The sequence below is a fragment of the Ctenopharyngodon idella genome, chromosome 3, assembly GCF_019924925.1.
Source record: "Ctenopharyngodon idella isolate HZGC_01 chromosome 3, HZGC01, whole genome shotgun sequence".
Taxonomy (NCBI): domain Eukaryota; kingdom Metazoa; phylum Chordata; class Actinopteri; order Cypriniformes; family Xenocyprididae; genus Ctenopharyngodon; species Ctenopharyngodon idella.
This window is the reverse complement of record NC_067222.1, coordinates 455,019-476,538: the sequence shown is the minus strand read 5'-3', so window position 1 is coordinate 476,538 and position 21,520 is coordinate 455,019. Positions and strand designations below refer to the sequence as shown.

Below are 21,520 nucleotides of genomic sequence, written 5' to 3'. Positions count from 1 at the left end.
AGTATAATTTCACTTTGAACATAAGTTGCACATTGTTACTTTTGACCCCGTCAGGTGGGACGAAAGTAACACACAGGTGGGTCAAAAGTAACACAACAATACAAGCTAGATTTTTTATTGTGTGTTAGTCTTGTTTTTATTAAATATACCTGACTATGACCTTGTTAATCTGTAAACTGCAAACATATTTTGTCCTTTATCTTTGAAAAAAAATATTTAAATTACATTTTTATTTTAAATTGAGAATTTCAGTTTCATCAAATGTTTCAAAAGTAACCCGACAGTACAAACTTGAATTGTTTAGAATATTTTTTGGGGGCAATGTCAATTTATTTTACAAAACATTTTTTCAACAGTATGAACAATATGAAAATTAAATTAAATTAGCATAATATAAATTGTCAACATAATGTAACAGTAGTCAAGTTTCCAATCCAGCTGTTTTTATGCATAAATTCAAAATATGCATAAAAACATCTGAATGGAAACACTGAAAATTCATAGGTGGAAAAGCTAAGGTATGGCTAAAAACTAAATGTGTATATGGTAAATGTAAACAGATTGAGTAAATAAATGGTGACATACAGAAGTCAGCAACAGATATGTCCAGAAACGTCCTCTCATAAACATCTGGCTGAATCAGACCTCTGTCTTTCTTTCTGACCCTCACTTTTGGCATATTCTGCTAGTATAATACGACATAAACATGTTTTAATAAATGCTGCCACGCAGAGAAAGCCACCACATTAGCAGTGGGACAAAAGAAGCACTTGTTGTCACTGCAGTGGGACAAAAGTAACAAGTGTTACTTTTGTCCCGACAGAAACTCCTGATATTTAAACCTGATTTACTTTCATACTGAAAAACTCTGACAAAGCAAACTTCAGGATGTGTTACAGCACTAAGTAACCTGTAGATTGATCATTATTGTGACACATGAAATGAGAAACACAACTTGTAAGTAGAAAAAAAAGTACCACTTCAGCAATTTATTTACCGTACTCGAAAACTGCTTTCCGGACCTAACCGGGGGAAACAATGACGAAATCACATGATATTTGGCAGCTCAGTCAAGGGTTGCGTGCTGAACGTGCTGTTATAACTTGGAATGCAAATGTAGTCGGGGCTCTGAGAAAATCACTTTGTTACTTTCGTCCCGCGTTACTTTCGTCCCGGTTCTCCCCTACTTTATTTTTGTCAAGTATACTTCCCACCTAGCACAAAACGTCTTAATTTTAAAAAGTAAATAAATTAATTATTTTATAGTCTATAACCCAGTGGGCTTTGTACAAACAATACATTTTTGTGAAAATAACATTAAAATTCCTTAATCATGTTTTTGCGCTTTTTAAATCCAGGGTACGTGTGTTCTGCCGCTGTTGACGTCTGTGTTGAGGGATGAGAACGAGTGGGAGACGCCTAACACTTTCAACCCTCAACACTTTCTAGACGAGAAGGGTCAGCTGATCAAACGAGACGCCTTCATGCCCTTCTCTGCAGGTGTCATGTTTTGACATTGTCTTTTAGTCTGAACTTGAGCCGAATGGTTGGATTGTGCTTTAATATTTTTAAATGACATATTTGTTCTGATAAAGTGTTCTTCTAAAGTAGCCATTCTGAACATTATCTCTTTTTTTTCTCAGGCCGCAGGGTTTGTCTCGGAGAGAGTTTAGCCAGGATGGAGCTCTTCCTGTTCTTCACTTCCCTCCTTCAGCATTTCCGCTTTACTCCTCCTCCTGGAGTGTCTGAAGATGATTTGGATCTCACACCAGTCGTGGGTCTGATCTTGAACCCTTCACCCCACAAACTGTGTGCAATCAGTAGACAACAGAAAGACAACTAAACTGATTCCGCTGCTCGTGAGGCGTGTGTTGCGCAATCACTCCAGCGGCCTCGTTCAGCTCCCACAACACTTGGTCCTGCTCTGCTTCATACTACAGTAACATTAATAATTTAACTTAAAGAAGCTTAATAGCACATTTGTCAGATTAGAGGTGCCATATATTATTTTTTTATTTTTGAGCTAGTAGGGACCCATTATCATGCCAGATAGACGAGTCAATATGCTTCTAAATGACACTTTTACTTAAAAGGTGAATGAAAATTAATAATTTCTTACCAAATCGTGGATTTAAAGATTTAAAATCCTGTACTAAATGCTTACTGAGAAACAAAATATATTACACTTTCAAAACCTTTAAAATGTATTTCTTTCAGCAGCAAATAAAATCAGTGCTGACAAGTCAGGGAATATACATATACAACATCACAATATACTCCCCTTTTATACACATACAAAATAATGCAACAAGCTTGAAATATGTACATTTTTGAAGAAGACAAGGGTCCTGTTTTTTTTTACATACATTCTTTACTTTATTTGGAAAATCTAGTGTTTTTAACATTAGATCAATGAGTGAAATTGCCTGAAAATTGCTAATACAACCACTTGCAAACTGAGATAAACAAAAAATAAAACAACAAAAAAAAAAGGTACAAGACAGGCCAACAATGTGATGGCTCTCCAAACTATAATGTGAGATTGGGTCCATAACTTCAAAATGGTAGGCTACAGTAACCAACAATGCAAGGGCTCTTTCATTTCAATGCAATTTAATTCACATTCACTCGTATAACACTTTTTACTATACATATTTCAATGCAGCTTTACAGAAAATGCATGTTTCTATGTGACAAAAACACAATCGTCTTTTATGAGGTGATATCAGAAACTACAGTTGTAAAATAGTGTGCATGTAAAGAAATGATAACATGATCATTTTGTATAATCATCCATGTTTGATGTTCTGGAGTCCTCCATCTGAAGTCTTCATAAGAGGCTGGATCCAAGCTGGAGCTGGTCTCTAGTTACCTTATGATATTGAAATCTGTAATATTTGCTTGAATTATTTTTTTATTCAATAGATTCATTAATGCATTCAAAGGAAGACGTGTGCAATAAGAATGATGTAATTGTTTTTTTATATACACAGCAAAACATCCAGTGTTAAATGAACACTTCCAGTGTCACCCTATATAATCTGGTGTGGATTATATAAACACTGTCATTATATTTTATGTGCCTTTATATTTTTGCAGTCTATTTTCACTGATATATCAGTGTTATTTGCATTTCAAAATAGTTTATTTTCTTTTAATTCCGAAAATAGACACAAAAAGCAACACGATCCCTTAAAAAAGCATGAAAAAGAGAAAAAACGCACGGTCATGGTCACTAAATGCATGAGCTAAAAACGTGGAAGCGTCGCGTCTTTTAAGGTGAACCGGATAGCGTCAATAAAGCTGCGAATAAGAAGCTGAATTCAGCCTCGTCCTAATTTATGATTTCTCTAGGCTAGGGAAGTAGCCTACCACCCTACAGGCTACAGCAAAATAAAGAACATAAACAACAAGAGGAGCTTGCTGTGTCTGTTAAACACACAATCATTTATTGCCATTTCTGCCTTTTTGTATGTAATAGGAAAGTTGTTGTTATTCAAGTATCAACAGAAACCACTATAGAGCCAACAGAAAGTGATATTTCAACAGTATTTTCTGCACTTGTCCTTCAAGGTTCAACTGGATTAACCCTCTATGGTACGCAATATGATATCAATGAGGAAAAAACTTATGTGTTGTTTTTCCTGCTTTAAATTGGACACTTTAACAATATCAGTAAACATTTTCATATTTTTTTAATTTATTTAATTTTTATAAGTTTGTTGCCTCTCGGCAACATTGTACCACAATGGAAAAATGTAAATATTTGGCATTTTCATGTAGAAAAAAGAAATATATTTATTGAAAACATCAATTTCTTTAACTAGACACTTGAAGAACCAAATTTATCTAGTTTTTAATGTATTAAAAGTTTCATATTTAATAAAAAGTAACATTTTATATCCAGTGGTTGCCCTCAGGCAACATTGTACCATAGTGGAACACAAGTATTACCAAACCATCATATTATTATGTTATTATATCAAGTTATCATATCCATCTTCATCCTCATCTCCATCTTCTCTCTCACCCTCACTCTCTCCCTGACGGATTGTCACTATGATTTCATCTTCCTCATCACAGTATGACCCCTCATTATCACCCTTATCAACTGCTAGTGCTATGTGTGTTTTATACCTTTTTGAAGTGCTATAGAATATGTGCAGATCATAATATATGCAGATATAGTATGTGAATTACTATTCTTATAAGTGCATTACAAAATCATGTGAAAATGCCAACATATTTAGATAATTCTAACTCTTTTCCTTACAAATATAATACATTTCTATTCAAACCTATTGTGCCTGTATGGCCTTATGTGATTCCATTATGGTACAATGTTGCCTTGAGGCAACACACAGTTTTTTGTTATTTTCTCTAAAACATTTGAAGATATATGTGAAGTTCTTAAAAAAACTTCTTTACTTGCCAGTGAAGGTGACTCATATTTTTTGTGGGTGATTAAACAGATACAAACAAGTGAAAAAAGCACTTTTCATTGGAGAAAATATGGAGTCATGTGACATGTGCACATGTGCTGAAACAGGACACAAAATGGACCCCTGTTGGTCATGTTTTGATCTTTTTTGCACTTTTATTGATTAGTATTTGAGTTATTCTGTCCTGAGATACGTTTGATCAATCAATTGGTGTCTTATTTTATTAAAAACAAACTAAAATAGACCATGTTGCCTGGAGGCAACACCGTACCATAGAGGGTTTTAAAACACGTCCTGACGCGCCTATAATTTAAGAAATCGAAAGTAATAGTGTTTATTCAGACGTGACCTTGTATGAAAGACTGTCGAGTAAAACTCTAATTTTAATGATAAGATTATGATTTTATTTTAGCTCTTTCTTTGTACAAAATATGGACATTAAGTTTATTGTTATATCGATGCTTCTGATGATCGCTGATGGTACGTATTATCACTTTACGTTGATACTCGAAAATATCCTTCGAGTTTTTCTTTCTCATTTTTTAAGCAACCAGTTTCTTTATTTCTTGACAGGATTCACTGTGCGCAGTCCTTCTGGTCCTCTGGTTGTTCCTCTGGGATCTTCAGTGGTTTTGCCCTGTTATGTTGATGAACCTTTACTAACGGAGGGTCTGGAGGTGGAATGGAGAAGAACAGACTCAGAGACTCCAGTTCATCTGTTTCTGGATGGTGAGAGTCGACCAGAGGCCCAGCAGCAGGATTATCATGATAGAGTTCATTTCTTTACTGAGGAGATTCAACATGGAAACTTCTCCCTCAGTCTGGACAAACTGAGAGCTGAAGATGAGGAAAAATACACATGTAAAGTTTACAGCGGCCAGGATTCTGGTGAGACTGAGGTTCAAATAGCAGCACAAACTGTGGTTCAAACTGTTGGTGAGTGAGAGACACTTGAGTTCTAGTGAAAAATTCAATCAAAATGACATTTTATGTATTTTAAACTTATGTTTAAACCATTCTTATTCTTTCAGAGCGTTTGCTAGTATCAGGATCTAATCGGTCCATATCTGCATCTGTGGGTGAGGACGTCACTCTGAACTGCTCTGTAGACTCTCACATCACACCTGAACACATTGAACAGGTTAAATGGATAAGAACAGATGAAGATATTCTGGTTCTGCTTTATGAAAACAATAAGACTTTATCAGATTCATCAGATAAACAATACAGAGACAGAGTTGAGTTCTTCACTGATGAAATCCCCAAAGGAAACTTCTCTCTCAGACTGAAGAGTGTCAGAACTGAGGATAAAGGAGTTTACATGTGTGAAGTGTTTGCTGGAGGACTTTCAGCCAATGCAACTGTAGTACTGGAGAGACTGGGTGAGTTGACAAAAACAGCTAAATTAATAATGCAGTCTCTATTTACACTAGTTCAAATAGCCAACCCTCTTGCAAAGGCTATTTCACTTGGTGTAAACAATATAGTATTTTAGCTATTTAGCTACAATTGGTGCGAAACCTACCTAGGCTACCCTTTTTGTACATTGGGTGCCAGATTTACAGGGTTATTTTATTCGCTTTGGTACTATTTTCACAAGTGAGGTGTACATTTTCAAAACTCTCAGTACAAAAATCCAAACTGATCACACTTGTAACACAGCTAGTCATTGTTTCAAAACCTGATCTCATGCTTTCATTCTAGTTATACATATTTTCATTCTACATAATCACTGTTTCAAACACAAGATAATTGTAATATGTAATGAGAACATTTGGTTTAATCACAGAAACACAACAGTATGTTCTTTTTTTCGGTTTAGTACTTTTAACAGTCAGTTAATTCAATAGTAAATAATGCAAGATACGTATTTCAAATCACCCTTGATGCTGAAATAATCATAAAATCTGTAATGTTTTGAATAGTATTCAGCGTGTTATCAAAAGGTGTATGAAACAGCCATGATGTTTTGTGCTAGAACAGTTTGCTGCCAATGTTCTCACTGTGCCATATGACTGAATCTATACTGTAGTTGAACTTTATAAAAGTGAGTTACAATAATGTGGCAGTCTCTACCATGGTAATCTGTTTACAGTATCACATGGCACACATAATGTAATGTAACATTATCACGCACACACACACACACACACACACACACTAGGTGTTGTAGGCTCCATATATGGTTATTTTGGGCAGGAGATGAGGTAGGGATGCACGTGCACACAATTTTCCACTGATTAGGATTTTTAAAGGGAATTTTGCACAGGTTCTGGCGTACAGTTTTACAAACCTGAAAACGTTTTAGCTATAAAGTACTTTTTAGAGAAGAATTATTCTAATTCATTCCTATTGGCAATTTTTTAATTGTTTTAAACAAGAGTAATTTATGCAGTTTTGCCTATAAAATAAATACCTATTGTAGAATGTTTGGATATTATTCCTGGAAACTGAAGATATTTGGCAGCGTAACAATTCTCTGACATCAGTGCCTCACTCAGAACATTTCATTACTTCGCTCACACCAGTTCACCGGGGCGTAGCTACACACGGTCTAGATTGTGCAGATGGTGCGCACATATTCTACGTTTATTTTCTATAAATCCCGATACATGCATGCGTGGAAAATTGCGTACGCGTATTTCAATGGCCATTTTGTGTGTACACAACGTTTATACATCGGGCCCCTGGTACTCGAAGGGTGACGCAAGCTGTTAGGAATTCTTTAAAATAATGATTGCAAATTCTCCATAATTAAGAAACAATGACTATTTGTAACACATTGATTCAGTGGTGATGTTTGTGTTTGACAGGTTTTTCTTCTTGGCACATAACTGTGTTGGTTTTCTGTTTCGTTGCTGGATCTGGAGCTGTACTTCTGCTCTGCTGCCTGATCTACTGCAGATCAAAAAACACAGGTGTGTTTGGAAGGAAAATCTTATAATTTCTTGTGAATAACTGTTTATGTGTCACTGTAAGTGTTTTGCTCATTTAACTGTGATTATTCTGCATCTTCTCTTCAGTCTCCAGCAGCACAATCTGGAATCTTCAGCTTTCTCTGGTCTTTTTTCCAAACATCTGTATGTTCTTCACCTTCATCTTCTGGGGTCTCACTGAGGGTGAGTTTAGTAGTTTATATGAGACTGCGCTGTGGCAGATTTTATTAGTTTTGTTGTAATGTTGTACAGAATTGTCTTATACTAGACTCGTGCTAACTGTTGGTGTGTTTGTGTATTCTCTTATGATGGAAATTTTAGATATTTTTAAAATTTCATCAATATTGTTTAATATCCATCAATAAATATTCTGTTCCAGGATTTCTGCATGAGACCGTCACTTGCTGTGCTCTGTATATTCTGAGGCCTGTTATGTTGATTTGGGCTTATTTAAAGTATCTTCAAGGTATGTTAGGATTTAAGAATAGTTATTATTATTTTTCTTAAGGAGCTAAGTAATGGCAAATTGATGGCAACATATTAAGACATAGCATGACAATATTGTTAGTGATTAATTCTATTGCAGTTAAATATATTAAATTGTCAAATACTGAAGCATGACATTATTTTAAACCACTTTTTAGATTATTTTTTAATTGTATTCTTGGCATGTATAGAATGTGTCAAGAAATTTGTAGTGCTTGGTGAAAAAATACACTTTGTCCTTCACAACCTAACACTGCATAAATGTAGAGTAAGCAATCTGTATCCGGATATGTAATAATATTATAAAATGACTTCATTTCTGTCTACAGACAACATTAAAACATGGAACAGGTGTATCAGAATAACAAGTGAATTTGCTGTTTTTTCAGTCATTGTTTATTCAGGTGGGTAAATCCTAATGTTACACATCAGAGGTCATGCTCATTATTCTGACATTAAAAGTGTTTTATGAAATATTACCTGTTTGCCAACTTCAATAGACCTGGCAGTATTCAGCTGTTAAATCTTACACCAACCACTCTTTCTAAAATCTGGTCATCCAAACCTGAATACTCAAAATGATTAAAAGACAAGCAGCACTCAGTCTTACAACTGTTGTATCCCAGGATTACTTTTTTTGCCATTTACAACAACAATTGTGATTTCTCTGAACATCTATTTCAGTGATATATCTGTCAGTAGTAGAAACATTTTCTGTATCCTGCTTTAATAGTACAATAGAAACTATGGGTGTCATAATTTTACATATGTTTGAATGTTTGATATATTATAAATTATAAAATAATAAGATTACATTCTTTTATGGTTTGTTTTACTACATTTAGTGTTGAGTTATCTTTTCTAAAATATCATGATGTACATGAGGTGACCTTCACTTTTCTTGGTACAGATTCAGTTATTATGGCCTTATTTAATTCAGGCAACTGTTTGACAAACACTCTTCAGTTCACCACATCTTTAGATATGTTCTGTTCTTTTTCAGGACATCATTTATCTTGTGTAACATTTATTTTGTATCTATTCCTCAAGTTATTTTTAATTATGGCTGGAGAAAGAGAGCACATGATACAAGCATCATACCTCGTGTATTATCTGGAATATACCTTGGAGTGTTTGTGCTGTTGTGTCTCCTCCTGAGTGCAGGTAAGTGTTTCTGTGTGATTTGAGTCCTTAATTGTTAAATCTGAGTGACAGGCAAAGTATATAAAAGCACATATTTATGGTTGATAAGTTTATTACCAATGGGTTTGTTCATGTACATTTATTTTTTCTTATTCTACAGTTGCCAAAAATGATAATCAAATACATACAGAACATTCGAATAGTTTCATTTTAGGCCTAACTGTGTGTTAATGTTTGATTTTTTTTTTTTTTTTTTATAGTTGACTCAAGGCCACCCAGTCAACAACAGCCAAGAGTGTCTTCCCGACACAAGCGAACTCTAGGTGAATACATTCTTATTGTTTTACCTCAATATTAAAGTTGCAAATATTAGCTCTAGAAAAAAAAACATTCACTCTCAATAAACCATTTTACATAGTCTCAAATTTAGTTACTGAGTGTTGATAAAACAAAGCATTTAGCTTGACCACAGTTTCCCCCCACTATTGTACAATTGTGATAGTCAGTGCTCACAGTGTGGTTAGGGAAAGCCTTTCCAAAAAATAGCACTCTTCCATTCTTGCTTACTTTTTTCCTTTTTTTTTTTTTTTTTTAGATAAATTTTTTCTGTGTATTTTTGCCGTGTCTTTGTCTCAACTCATCCAGTTGATCACCTTGTTTGGACTTCCTTCTCCAGGTAACACCTAAATAATGATTCCTTCATAATTACACCAATATGCGAGTAGTTTGTGAAATGCCACCTGCTTGCATTGTTTTCTGTGTAAAAATCCAGTTGATTGTAATTCAGCCAGTTTCACCTTGATGTAGAATGACATGTTGATATGGATTTAATTAAATCATTCAGTGTTTCATAAAAACACTTCTAGACTCTCATTTCACTGATTTTAACATTTGAGCAATGTTGACGTGTTTTAATGACATATTATTGACTGTTGTTTTGTTTGAATGGGAAAATAATGCTCTGTTTTTCTTTTATTGTAGTATTTTTAATTGTGATCTTTGTTCAGCCACTGGTGCTTCCCTTTATACGATTTTTACCTTTTCTGCAAACAAAATTCAAATGTAAGTACATGCCGAAATACATTCTTATTATTACTGTATTTGTATAAGTATGGAAAGAGTAGATCTTATAACAATATTCTTGTATTTATGAATTACTGAATTAATAGAAATACTATGCTTATGTTGAAATATATGCATGATGCATAATATTTGCTAAACTATTAGTTTCGGCATTAAAAAGGAGTCGCTATATCGACAGTACTGTATTGTTACATATTTCTGAATTAAGTGAGACTTAATTTTATCCTTTGGTTGTTGATTGTATTGTGAAAAGTGAACTGTGTATAACTGTAAATGTGATTGGCTTAACTGCAGCAAAAACATCAAGAAACTTGTTAAGACCAATAAGAACATCAAGGAGCATTAATAACATAAATTCAAGCCAATTTTGATTTCATGTCGACTCTTCTCAATTGATCTGTATCAGATTGAGATCAGTTCTAGTATGTGACCTGTGAGAGTTTATGAATTCAGAAGGTGATCTCTTCATTCACAGGTCTCCGCCAAAGATGGATAACATTATTGTGGATAATAACAATAACACTCCTGGATATCATCCTTGTGATTTATATTCATCTAACCATATTGGAAAGAGAGAAAGGTATGCTACTTTACTTTATTTTATTTTTAGTCATTTTAATTTTTCAAAAAAACAAAACAAAAAAAAAAACACTTTCTTAAAGTAGATAGTATATAGTTTTAACAAGAAGGTTTTTAAGTAGATTTGTTAAAGGAAATCACACATTTGTCTGCTTTTATGCAAGGACAAATTTTTTTGTAAGGTTTACATTTAGAATACAGCTTTTTTTAAGATATTTTGCTGTGTAAGTGTAAGTTTATTTTATTTTATTATTTTATTTTTAGTGTAAGATTTTTTTATTTTGTTTAATCAACAGAGTGCGTGGGATGGATCTGTGTCATTGTATTTATTGAAGTTCTGAAGATGATAGTGTTCTATGAAAACCGTGTGACAGGTATTATCCATCACTGACTTAAAATGCTTACAATGTCCTTTATTACCCACACTGTAATTATAAAACAACATAAACCAGGGTGGCACAGAAATCTTAATTCTTTTCAACATGAAAATTATAGTACGGGACTGTTTTAGTGCCTACAAGCAAAGTCCCTTTAAGACAAGTCATTTCACTTGGCGGCCATCTTTGAAACGCCTCTCGGGCATCCTGGGCATCATGCAGCTCCTATCTCTTTGAATGGGGAAACATCAAATTCTCCAAAGCTGTTTGCCAAGCTTTCGATTAAATTTCATATTTGAAATCACCAATGAAATCTGACAACAACTGTCTCATAATTTTTTTTTCCAAACGCTCAAATCATGACAAAAAAAAAAAACAGTATTTAGGCTGGATCAAGCTAATGTGCATGCGCAGACCTAAATACACGTCTCTTGTGCCTCATTTCGGAGGCGCGCGTCTGACTGTTTCTATAAAAACTGGTGCTTCTAACGGCCGCTGCAGTGACGCGATGATTTTACAGGTCGGCGATTGGCTCTTATTTTGAAGGCGGGACTTACAAGACAACTGAATACAGTTAATTTGTACTTGATTGTAATTGAGATGGTGGTGGATCAATACTGAATTTGACCATTTTTGTCTGACTCCTCACCTCCAGGCATATTAAGAGAATCTGACATTGCAGCTAAAGTTCACCTTGCTCAGACAGCTTGGTTCTGGTTCTTAAAACCCCCAAAAGCTTGTTCTCCATCATTGCATCCTCATGGATGAGACGTGCAAATAACTACACGGTTCAAAGATTAGTCAACCTTCACTGAAATTTTATATAATCAGTAAACTCTTTAACAAATCTCAGTTAGAATATCTGTTTCAAAAACTTGCAAGTGAAGAAGTAAACATGAAATGTTTAACATTCTATTAGTTGTCAATATAAATTAATTGCAACAGTTCTGTCATTCCTAAATTGAATACAGTACAAAGGAAAAAAAAATGTTCTCTTTTGAATCTCTATGTGGAAGAATGTGAATATGGCAAAAGAGGAAGCTGGCAGCACATGAATGCCAGAATGTAAAATTAGTTATTTTATGCACATTTAAATGTGATCCATTTCCATTTGTACTTTACAACACAAAATCGGCACCTATTTTTAGTACAAATGCACACTGCTCACATTTATTGTGCATTTAATTAAAGATAAAAAAAAAAAAAAAAAAAAAAAAAAACATATCAATTTGTGACTTATATTGTGATCTCACATAGCAGTATATTTTAGTCCATACATTTGAGAGACATGATCTTAAATGTGACGTATTTAATAAATACAAGCATGGAAATATTTTATGCTGTTTTAAAACTTTCCACATTTAAGCATGTTGTATTCACTGTTCCACTATCTCACAAATCTACTATATTTGCCATTCACTTTTGATCTACTGAAGCTCCCTCGGCACCTGTACCTTTTCTCATTTGTCTTGCACCTGGCGCTGAGGCAAAGTTGGCGTGCTCGCCTGAAACATCTCCCGTGTGTTGTGGTCGTAAAGAGACAGTTCTATGTCTAAATAAACATGAAAACAGACAGAAAAAAGCAATTGCTCAGCTCTTGCTTTGATGTTCCTCAGCTCTTGCTTTGATGTCTTAAACATTATACAAAATGTATAAATCATTATTTATGTTATAAGGTAAATGAAGTTATGGGTATATCTGCTTTATATTAGACATTGTGCTTGCTAAACTGTACATTATTTTAAATCCTATTAATCACTTCATGATGGGTGATTTCTAGACAGGAGACTGAACTGTGATGTCTGAAAGTATTCAGATCCCTTCATATTTTTCACTTTTTTTTTCACATGCTAAATTGCTTTATTTTTTCTACATCAATCTACACTCTGTACCCCAAAATGAAAAAGCAAGAACCTCATTTGAAGACTTCAGATGCAAAAGCCTCTAAGTGCCATCTGAAATTTTCTTCTAAAATGACCATTTTTATCAGGCTGTTCAGTTATTTCACTTTAACGGTAATGAAAAAGACCTATTATTTGCCAATAAAGTGAAAATACTAAACCTAAACATAGGAGCCTGATAAAAAATGCTCATTTTAGAAGAAAATGTCAGATGGCACGTAGAGGCTTTTGCATCTGAAATCTTTATTTGTGATTAATTTTGAAAATTCAATAACAAAAAATTGAAATATCACATTGACACTTGACGTAAACTCTCTTTTGGTGTTAAAAACTACTGTAAGGATTTACTAAAGACACGCAGTGAAAGATGAGTGATTCCACACATACATACACACAAAAAAAAATGTCTTGTACATGTCTTGTAACCCATTTTGCACCTGTGATAGTTGCTGCTAGGAGGAGGAGGAACTGCAGAAAACAGAGATCGGTTTACTCACTGCCAGAGAAAGGTGTTATCCGAACATATCTTTTGCCACGTTATTTTTAATTTGTTAAGATCCAGAGATCCAGAAACCAACTAGGGCTGGATGATTATGGCCTAAAATTAAAACCTCGATTGAACATTTTACCTCGATTACGATTAATGAACGATTATTTCGTTTTGTTTTTTTGTTTGTTTTTTTTTTTTTTGTTTTTTTTTTTTGCCCTCATAGTTCACTGACAAGGTTTATACTGTAAATATGATTGACTATTAAAGGTGGGATATTTTTTTCTTTTGAAAGAGTGATCTGACATAACAGCTCACTTTCAGCAGTTACTTCATCTATGGTTCGTAACATTTCTTACAGATTTCTGCTCGAATGGCAAGCCGTTTTAGCTTAAATTGTTCCCAGCGTTACTCGTCGTAATTACATTTTTACTAGTAAGAATTCAATTAGAGAGCTCCATTATTCAATTCTTACTAGTAACAATTATGATTAGAAAGCTCTATAATTCAATTAGAGAGCTCTGCAATTGCATTAGAGAGCTCTCTAAATCAGTTCTTACTAGTAACAATTCCTGTTACAGAGCTCTACAATCATATTCTTACTAGTAAAAACTTGTATTCATTAGATGCAAAAGAGATTGGTGATTACATCCATTTCCCTCCCCAAATCCCACCTGCGATGCTACTCTTCAAAATAAAAGTCCAATTAGAACGAATTGTTATTGTGTCAGAATGACTGCAATACTGAGATGACAGTTTGGATATGTTTTGCTATTGAAAGATAATATTTAATCACTACATTAATTCCCATCTTTATACGTTTTATATATATGGTAATGATAGAGTTTACCAGACAAAATATAATCTAATAAAAAAATAAACAATAGTAATATATTATATATAAAAATATATGATTATATTATATTATATTATATTAATGCCCGAAAAGCCGACACGCCTATTACTGATTACTAAAACTTTCCTGCATATAGCATATTTCTTGTAGCCTATACTTTTTTTTTTCTAATGGTAATAACCAAACAAACACATACAAGCCCAAATTAGGAGTATGCGATATTGACAAATAATATATATATTTTTGGGGATTTTTTCGACAAGGATAAGGTGATATCTTGCTGATTATTTTTGTGCGGGCTGGTTTAGGCCTGTATAAAACTACCAGTAGTGGCAGTCCATTCCTGTCTTAATGAGTGATTCATTGAATGATTCATTCAGATGATTCGTTCAAAACGGTTGATTAATTTAGAAACGAAGCAAATGACTGTCTTTATGAATTGGTAATTGAATCATTGACTCAAATTATTCGTTTAAAAACACAGATTCATATCAAGTACGAAACATTGCACTGTTGCTCTCTTGTTTTGGACTCTCAAGTCATGTTTTTGTTCGTCTTTTGCAAAGTCAGTCACACTCGATAGCGAATGTCAGCTCGTATATCGTTAAAACGACAATTCATAGATGATAAATATCGCACACCCCTATAAGCCCAAATTGCCTCAGCATTATTTTGTGAGTGGAAAATGCAAGTAAAACTCTTGCAATGCTGAACAAAATAAGTATTTTACAATTTTAAAATAGCTCTATATTGCTATAATATTTATCTTTTCTGAGCGAGTGTGAATTCACCTTGAAATACAACAGTACGTAGCGTACCTTCACAACGGGGCCAAATGCACACCTTAAGAAAAATGTGCTTTTCAGCACTCCGATATTAAAACAATCAATTTAGCAAAGTTTGTACTATATTTGGTTTATTTTGATACCTAGCCTACACAAAATAATTCATTTTAGTTCAACAAATATACTGTCATTTAAATATGTTCATTTTGAAAATACAGAAACTATATTATTACTTATATAGGCTACTATTATTTTACCCAATATATATATAGTTCCGTTAATGGAAAAAAAAAACTTTAATTAGCCTACCTTGAACAAAACTGAAAAACATTAACAAAATATATTCAATAATTTGATCGATTCTAATTTGCTACATAAATCTTCAACATTTTTAAAAACATTACACATTGCAGTAAATGACTGCGGTCAAGCCAGCCGCCACCGCGAAATGCACGGTCAATCTAGCTGCCACTATATTTTGCGGTTCGTGCATACACTGGCTATTACGGTAAGACCGTCAGAGAACTGATCTGAAAACAAGTAATCTTCTGTCAAAGCGATTTCACATTCATTTATTCAGTCTGTCTGTCTGAATAAATGAAAATAACTAAATAAATACATATTTTACAGCCCAATTTCGCCTGAAAATGATAGTATACCTCACAGCCTGTCACTGTATGATATGCTGAAATCCAAAATAAATGTCTGCCTGAATAATAATAATAATAATAATAAAACAGGCCTAAATAAATATATATATATATATATATATATATATATATATATATATATATATATATATAAAAAAAATTCACAGCCCAATTTCACCTGAAAATTATAGTACACCTCGGACCCTGTCACTGTATGATATGCTGAATTCCAAAACAAAAGTCTCCCCGAGTAAATGGAAAAAAAGGCCTAAATAAATAAATATAAATAATAATTTAACAGGCCAAAGTCACCTGAAAATGATAGTACACCTCACAGTCTGACACTGTCTGCTGCTAAATTCCAAAATAAAAGTCCTCCAACACTCATATATACAATGTTTTTTCCATATATTCTAAAACTAAGAAAAGTCCTAGTTTCCACAGACCAAATTCACCTCAGATGGACAGTACACCTTCTTACGGTGTCAACTACACTGTTTCAGGACATTCTGATGTTGTATTCCAAAATAAAAGCCCCCCAAACTTCATATCTATGCACTGTTTTGTCTATACATTCAAAAAATCATAAAAATAAAAGTGCTAGTTTCCACAAACCAAATTCACCTCAGATGGACAGTACACTTTCTCACGGTGGTGTCACCTACACAGTTTCAGGACAGTCTGATGTTGTATTCCAAAATAAAAGCCCCCCCAAACTTCAAATATATGCTGTTTTGTCTATACATTCAAAAAATCATAAAAATAAAAGTGCTAGTTTCCACAGACCAAATTCACCTCAGATGGACAGTACACCTTCTCACGGTGTCAACTACACTGTTTCAGGACATTCTGATGTTGTATTTCAAAATAAGAGCCCCCCAAACTTCAAATATACACAGTTTTGTCTAAACATTCAGAAAATCATAAAAATGTGTTTGTTTTTACTAGTAAGAATTCCAATTGCAGAGCTCTCTAATTCAGTTCCTACTAGTAACAATTGAATTGGAGAGCTATGGCAAGCCGTTTTAGCTTAAATTGTTCCCAGTGTTACTCGTCGTAATTGCATTTTTACTAGTAAGAATTCAATTAGAGAGCTCCATAATTCAATTCTTACTAGTAACAATTACAATATAGAGAGCTCTCTAATCCAATTATTACTTGCAACAAATACAATTAGAGAGCTCTCTAATTCAATTCTTACTAGTAATAATTACAAAAGAGAGCTCTCAAATTCAATTCTTACTAGTAACAATTACAATTAGAGAGCTCTCCAATCCAATTATTACTTCCAACAAATACAATTAGAGAGCTCTCTAATTCAATTCTTACTAGTAATAATGCAATTGCAGAGCTCTCTAATTCAAGTTTTACTAGTAAAAAAACACATTAAAGATATGTATAATTGCAGAGCTCTTTAATTGAATTAGAGATAGAACAAACTTTGCTAAATTGATTGTTTTAATATCGGAGTACTGAAAAGCACATTTTTCTTAAGGTGTGCATTTAGCCCCGTTGTGAAGGTACGCTACGTACTGTTGTATTTCAAGGTGAATTCACACTCGCTCAGAAAAGATAAATATTATAGCGATATGCAGCTATTTTAAAATGGTAAAATACTTATTTTGTTCAGCATTGCAAGAGTTTTACTTGCATTTTCCACTCACAAAATAATGCTGAGACAATTTGGGCTATAGGGGTGTGCGATATTTATCATCTACGAATTGTCGTTGTAATGATATACGAGCTGACATTCGCTATCGAGTGTGACTGACTTTGCAAAAGACGAACAAAAACACGACTTGAGAGTCCAAAACATTCACTGCATGATGAAGCCAGTAATGCTGCTATATGAGGGCAAAAATATCCCTGTATGAGTTTTTTTATTTTTTTTTATAGGCCTATAACATAGCGTGATCACAAATTTTATATTCATAGTTTATAACAAACAAAAAGTTAATATTCAGTGAGTTACATTTTGGACACAATATTGTCTGTTTTTGCTCTGTTTTTTGCTACGAAAATAGTTTCAAACAAAGCCGGGCTGAACTGTTGTGCATCTCAGAGCAACAGTGCAATGTTTCATACTTGATATGAATCTGTGTTTTTAAACGAATAATTTGAGTCAATGATTCAATTACCAATTCATAAAGACAGTCATTTGCTTCATTTCTAAATGAATCAACCGTTTTGAACAAATCATCTGAATGAATGATTCAATGAATCACTCATTAAGACAGGAATGGACTGCCACTACTGGTAGTTTTATACAGGCCTAAACCAGCCCGCACAAAAACAATCAGCAGGATATCACCTTATCCTTGTCGAAAAAATCCCCAAAAATATATATATTATTTGTCAATATCGCATACTCCTAATTTGGGCTTGTATTTGTTTGTTTGGTTATTACCATTAGAAAAAAAAGTATAGGCTACAAGAAATATGCTATATGCAGGAAAGTTTTAGTAATCAGTAATAGGCGTGTCGGCTTTTCGGGCATTAATATAATATAATATAATATAATATAATCATATATTTTTATATATAATATATTACTATTGTTTATTTTTTTATTAAAGAGATTATATTTTGTCTGGTAAACTCTATCATTACCATATATATAAAACGTATAAAGATGGGAATTAATGTAGTGATTAAATATTATCTTTCAATAGCAAAACATATCCAAACTGTCATCTCAGTATTGCAGTCATTCTGACACAATAACAATTCGTTCTAATTGGACTTTTATTTTGAAGAGTAGCATCGCAGGCGGGATTTGGGGAGGGAAATGCGTGTAATCACCAATCTGTTTTGCATCTAATGAATACAAGTTTTTACTAGTAAGAATATGATTGTAGAGCTCTGTAACAGGAATTGTTACTAGTAAGAACTGATTTAGAGAGCTCTCTAATGCAATTGCAGAGCTCTCTAATTGAATTACAAAGCTCTTTGAATAAGAGAGCTCTGCAATTGAGTTAGAGAGCTCTTTAATAATAATTGTTACTAGTAAGAATTGAATTATAGAGCTCTCTAATTGAATTCTTACTAGTGAAAAAGCAATTACGACGAGTAACACTGGGAACAATTTAATCTAAAACGGCTTGCCATAAAAGTAGCTGAGAAACTCAAAACTTATAGCATATATTTTTCTACTTTTGAAGGAACTATTTACAACCCACAGCTTCACAATTAATAGAGAGACGGTATGACTAATTCACACACTCAATCGCTCTCATTACTGGTACTGTGTTAATTTATCTTTATCTGATATGAGCATATGGCAAGCCGTTTTAGCTTAATGAGAGCGATTGCGTGTGTGAATTAGTCATACCGTCTCTATTAATTGTGAAGCTGTGGGTTGTAAATAGTTCCTTTAAAAGTAGAAAAATATATGCTATAATAAGTTTTGAGTTTCTAAGCTACTTTAGTTGTCAGCGCTGTCCTGTGATTTATCACTAGTTTCTGCATTCCTCTCTGTGGGCACGATCTTCACGTTTTGCGCAGCTACTGTTTGTATGAGTGTTCGTGCCACAATGCAGCTGCGCGAGCACGGTAGCTCGATATAATAATACATATCCAATCGTCTACAATCGCTTGAAGGTCCAAACTGGCAAACCTTAAGACAAATACAACTGACAAAGTTTAGTGAAGACGCAAGGCTCACCGCTCGCGCGCCATCACTATGCTTTGAACCAGCGTTTACCTCCGTGTTGCTTTTATGCCACTGACTGGACGGGGCAGAGTCACGTGGCTACACACGTGGTAGTATGTTTTTAAGTAGGAAGTATTAACAGGATTAAAAAAAAAAAAAAAAAATTAAAAACCAAAATAACCAACATGGGAAAATTACGTCGGTTAGTGGTTCTGAATTTCGGTTTTGATTACTTTTCGATTAATCATCCAGCCCTAAAACCAACCATCACTGCAACATTCAAAGATCTGAGCTTTATGACAAAGTGGCTGTACAGAAGCCTCTCCTCAGTGAAGACACATGAAAACCTGCTCGAAATTTGCAAAATGACACCCAAAGGACTCTGTGAGAAACTAGATTCTCTGGTCTGATGAACCTCAACTCCAAGCATCATGTCTGTAATGAACCAGAGAACTGGTTAGGGTAGAATGAAAGCTGAATGCAAAAAAAACCAAAACAGAGATAATAAAAAACCTGATCCAAAGCACTTAGGACAAAACTAGGCTGAACGTTCACTTCCCAAAGACAAGCTTCACAGAAATCCAGGTGTGCAAAGCTTGTCTTTTTATGCTCCAAAAGACTTTAATCACTGCCAAATGTGTAAGGCTGCAAATACATTCTATTCTGTTATCAACAGCATTTTTTGCATACTTCTCCTTAAAAGTGAAATTATTTCTGTAAATCCAGTTGTCAAATGCTGTGTAGGCCACTGTGTAGGCCACTCCATGCTGTGTGCTTTCTGAACATATAAGCAACAGACTGTTTTAGAAAAATAATTTAAAAGAGAAAAAAAGAATAATTAGGGAGAATCAATCAATAATGAATAATTTACTGCCATTGTGTCAATAAAATGTAATCAATAAAATTTAAATGTATTTACAAGTGCTTCATTTTTGGAATCTGAATACGTGATTAAGACTGCATAATCAGTTACTGCTCAGCACTGGGTATAATATTGTCTCCCTTTACTAGACCTTCTTGATTTATTCTATTATTGTTTTTGTTTTTTTAGGTCATTCAGTAAATTAGTCAATAAAGAAACATGTTGTTGCACTGTAGTTTGTTATTACTAGAGTAGATATGATCCCAGGATAAATCCATATTTTCTGCTCATCCATTTGACATGAATCAGATTTCAGTTTTGTTTTAACAGCGGCAGAACGTTCAAGAGACCAGACACAACGACAACAGACTGAGACGAGCCAACAAAGATCAAATACATGTAATTACTCACTGCTGAATCCTAATACGAGTCCTAACACACACACACACACACACACACACACACACACACACACACACACACACACACACACACACATATATATTGTATTGCATTGAAAAGAGATCTGCTTAATTAATGCAACTGTGTGTTTGTGTTTGTTTTGTGTCTTTGTGTTAAAGTTCATCTCTGTCATGAAATCATGTACATGTTTGGAGCAGTTGGTCTTGTTTTGTTGAGCTCTGTTACACTGACAGCAGAACTGATCCTGAAAGCACGTGAGTAAATATCTATAATCTTATACATTATAGAGATCTTTTAACTAATTATGCAAATAACATGCCGAACACAATTATATTACTAAAAATTGCTTTACCATTTTGCTTTCAAATGTCTGATGCATCTTCCTTTCTCGTCAATGTTATTCTATCATTTTAATTCTTAGGAAACGGTGAGCGCGTTTTGAAGGATCTGGGAGTCATTGTCTTCCCCTCCGAATGTGTTTTTGCCTTGTATTGGCTGGGTTTACAAATGCATGCTTACTGTAAGTATATTCTTTTATTTTTTTTTTAAGTTTGGTCAAAAAGTGGTCATAATCCAGTGAATCTGTTCAAAATACATTATTCCAAAATTAGTTCCTTGTGAAATGCTGTAAGAAACCCTTAAATGTTGATCATATTCTCTTAAAAATAAAGGTTTCAAAAGGGGTTTTTTGCAGTGATGCCATAGAAGAACCAGTTTTGGTTTACAAAGAACCGTTCAGTGAACAGTTCTTAAATGAACCATGCACTTCATGCATTTTTTCTGATTGTATGTCTATCCGATCAGGTGTAAATTCTCTCTAAAACACTTCTGAGACGGATTTAAATCTGGTCACTCAAA

General features: G+C 33.8%; 1 protein-coding gene across 2 annotated transcripts in view; it reads left to right on the top strand.

The window, feature by feature from the left end:
- The window catches only part of LOC127509455 (cytochrome P450 2K1-like), a 28,895-nt gene that overhangs the window by 5,650 nt on the left and 1,725 nt on the right, over positions 1-21,520 (top strand). The window contains exons 8-23 of one of the 2 annotated variants that reach the window (XM_051888197.1): positions 1,359-1,500; positions 1,644-5,378; positions 5,474-5,824; positions 7,256-7,360; positions 7,466-7,561; positions 7,758-7,844; positions 8,194-8,268; positions 8,915-9,028; positions 9,268-9,330; positions 9,603-9,683; positions 9,989-10,069; positions 10,566-10,670; positions 10,966-11,043; positions 20,570-20,638; positions 20,821-20,916; positions 21,084-21,182. In XM_051888197.1, the coding sequence (XP_051744157.1) occupies positions 1,359-1,500; positions 1,644-1,843 (342 nt within the window). In that variant the 3' untranslated portion in view covers positions 1,844-5,378; positions 5,474-5,824; positions 7,256-7,360; ... (10 more) ...; positions 20,821-20,916; positions 21,084-21,182. Of the gene's footprint in view, positions 1-1,358; positions 1,501-1,643; positions 5,379-5,473; positions 5,825-7,255; positions 7,361-7,465; positions 7,562-7,757; positions 7,845-8,193; positions 8,269-8,914; positions 9,029-9,267; positions 9,331-9,602; positions 9,684-9,988; positions 10,070-10,565; positions 10,671-10,965; positions 11,044-20,569; positions 20,639-20,820; positions 20,917-21,083; positions 21,183-21,520 lie in introns of those variants that run through there. The other variant, XM_051888196.1, reaches the window with a different exon arrangement.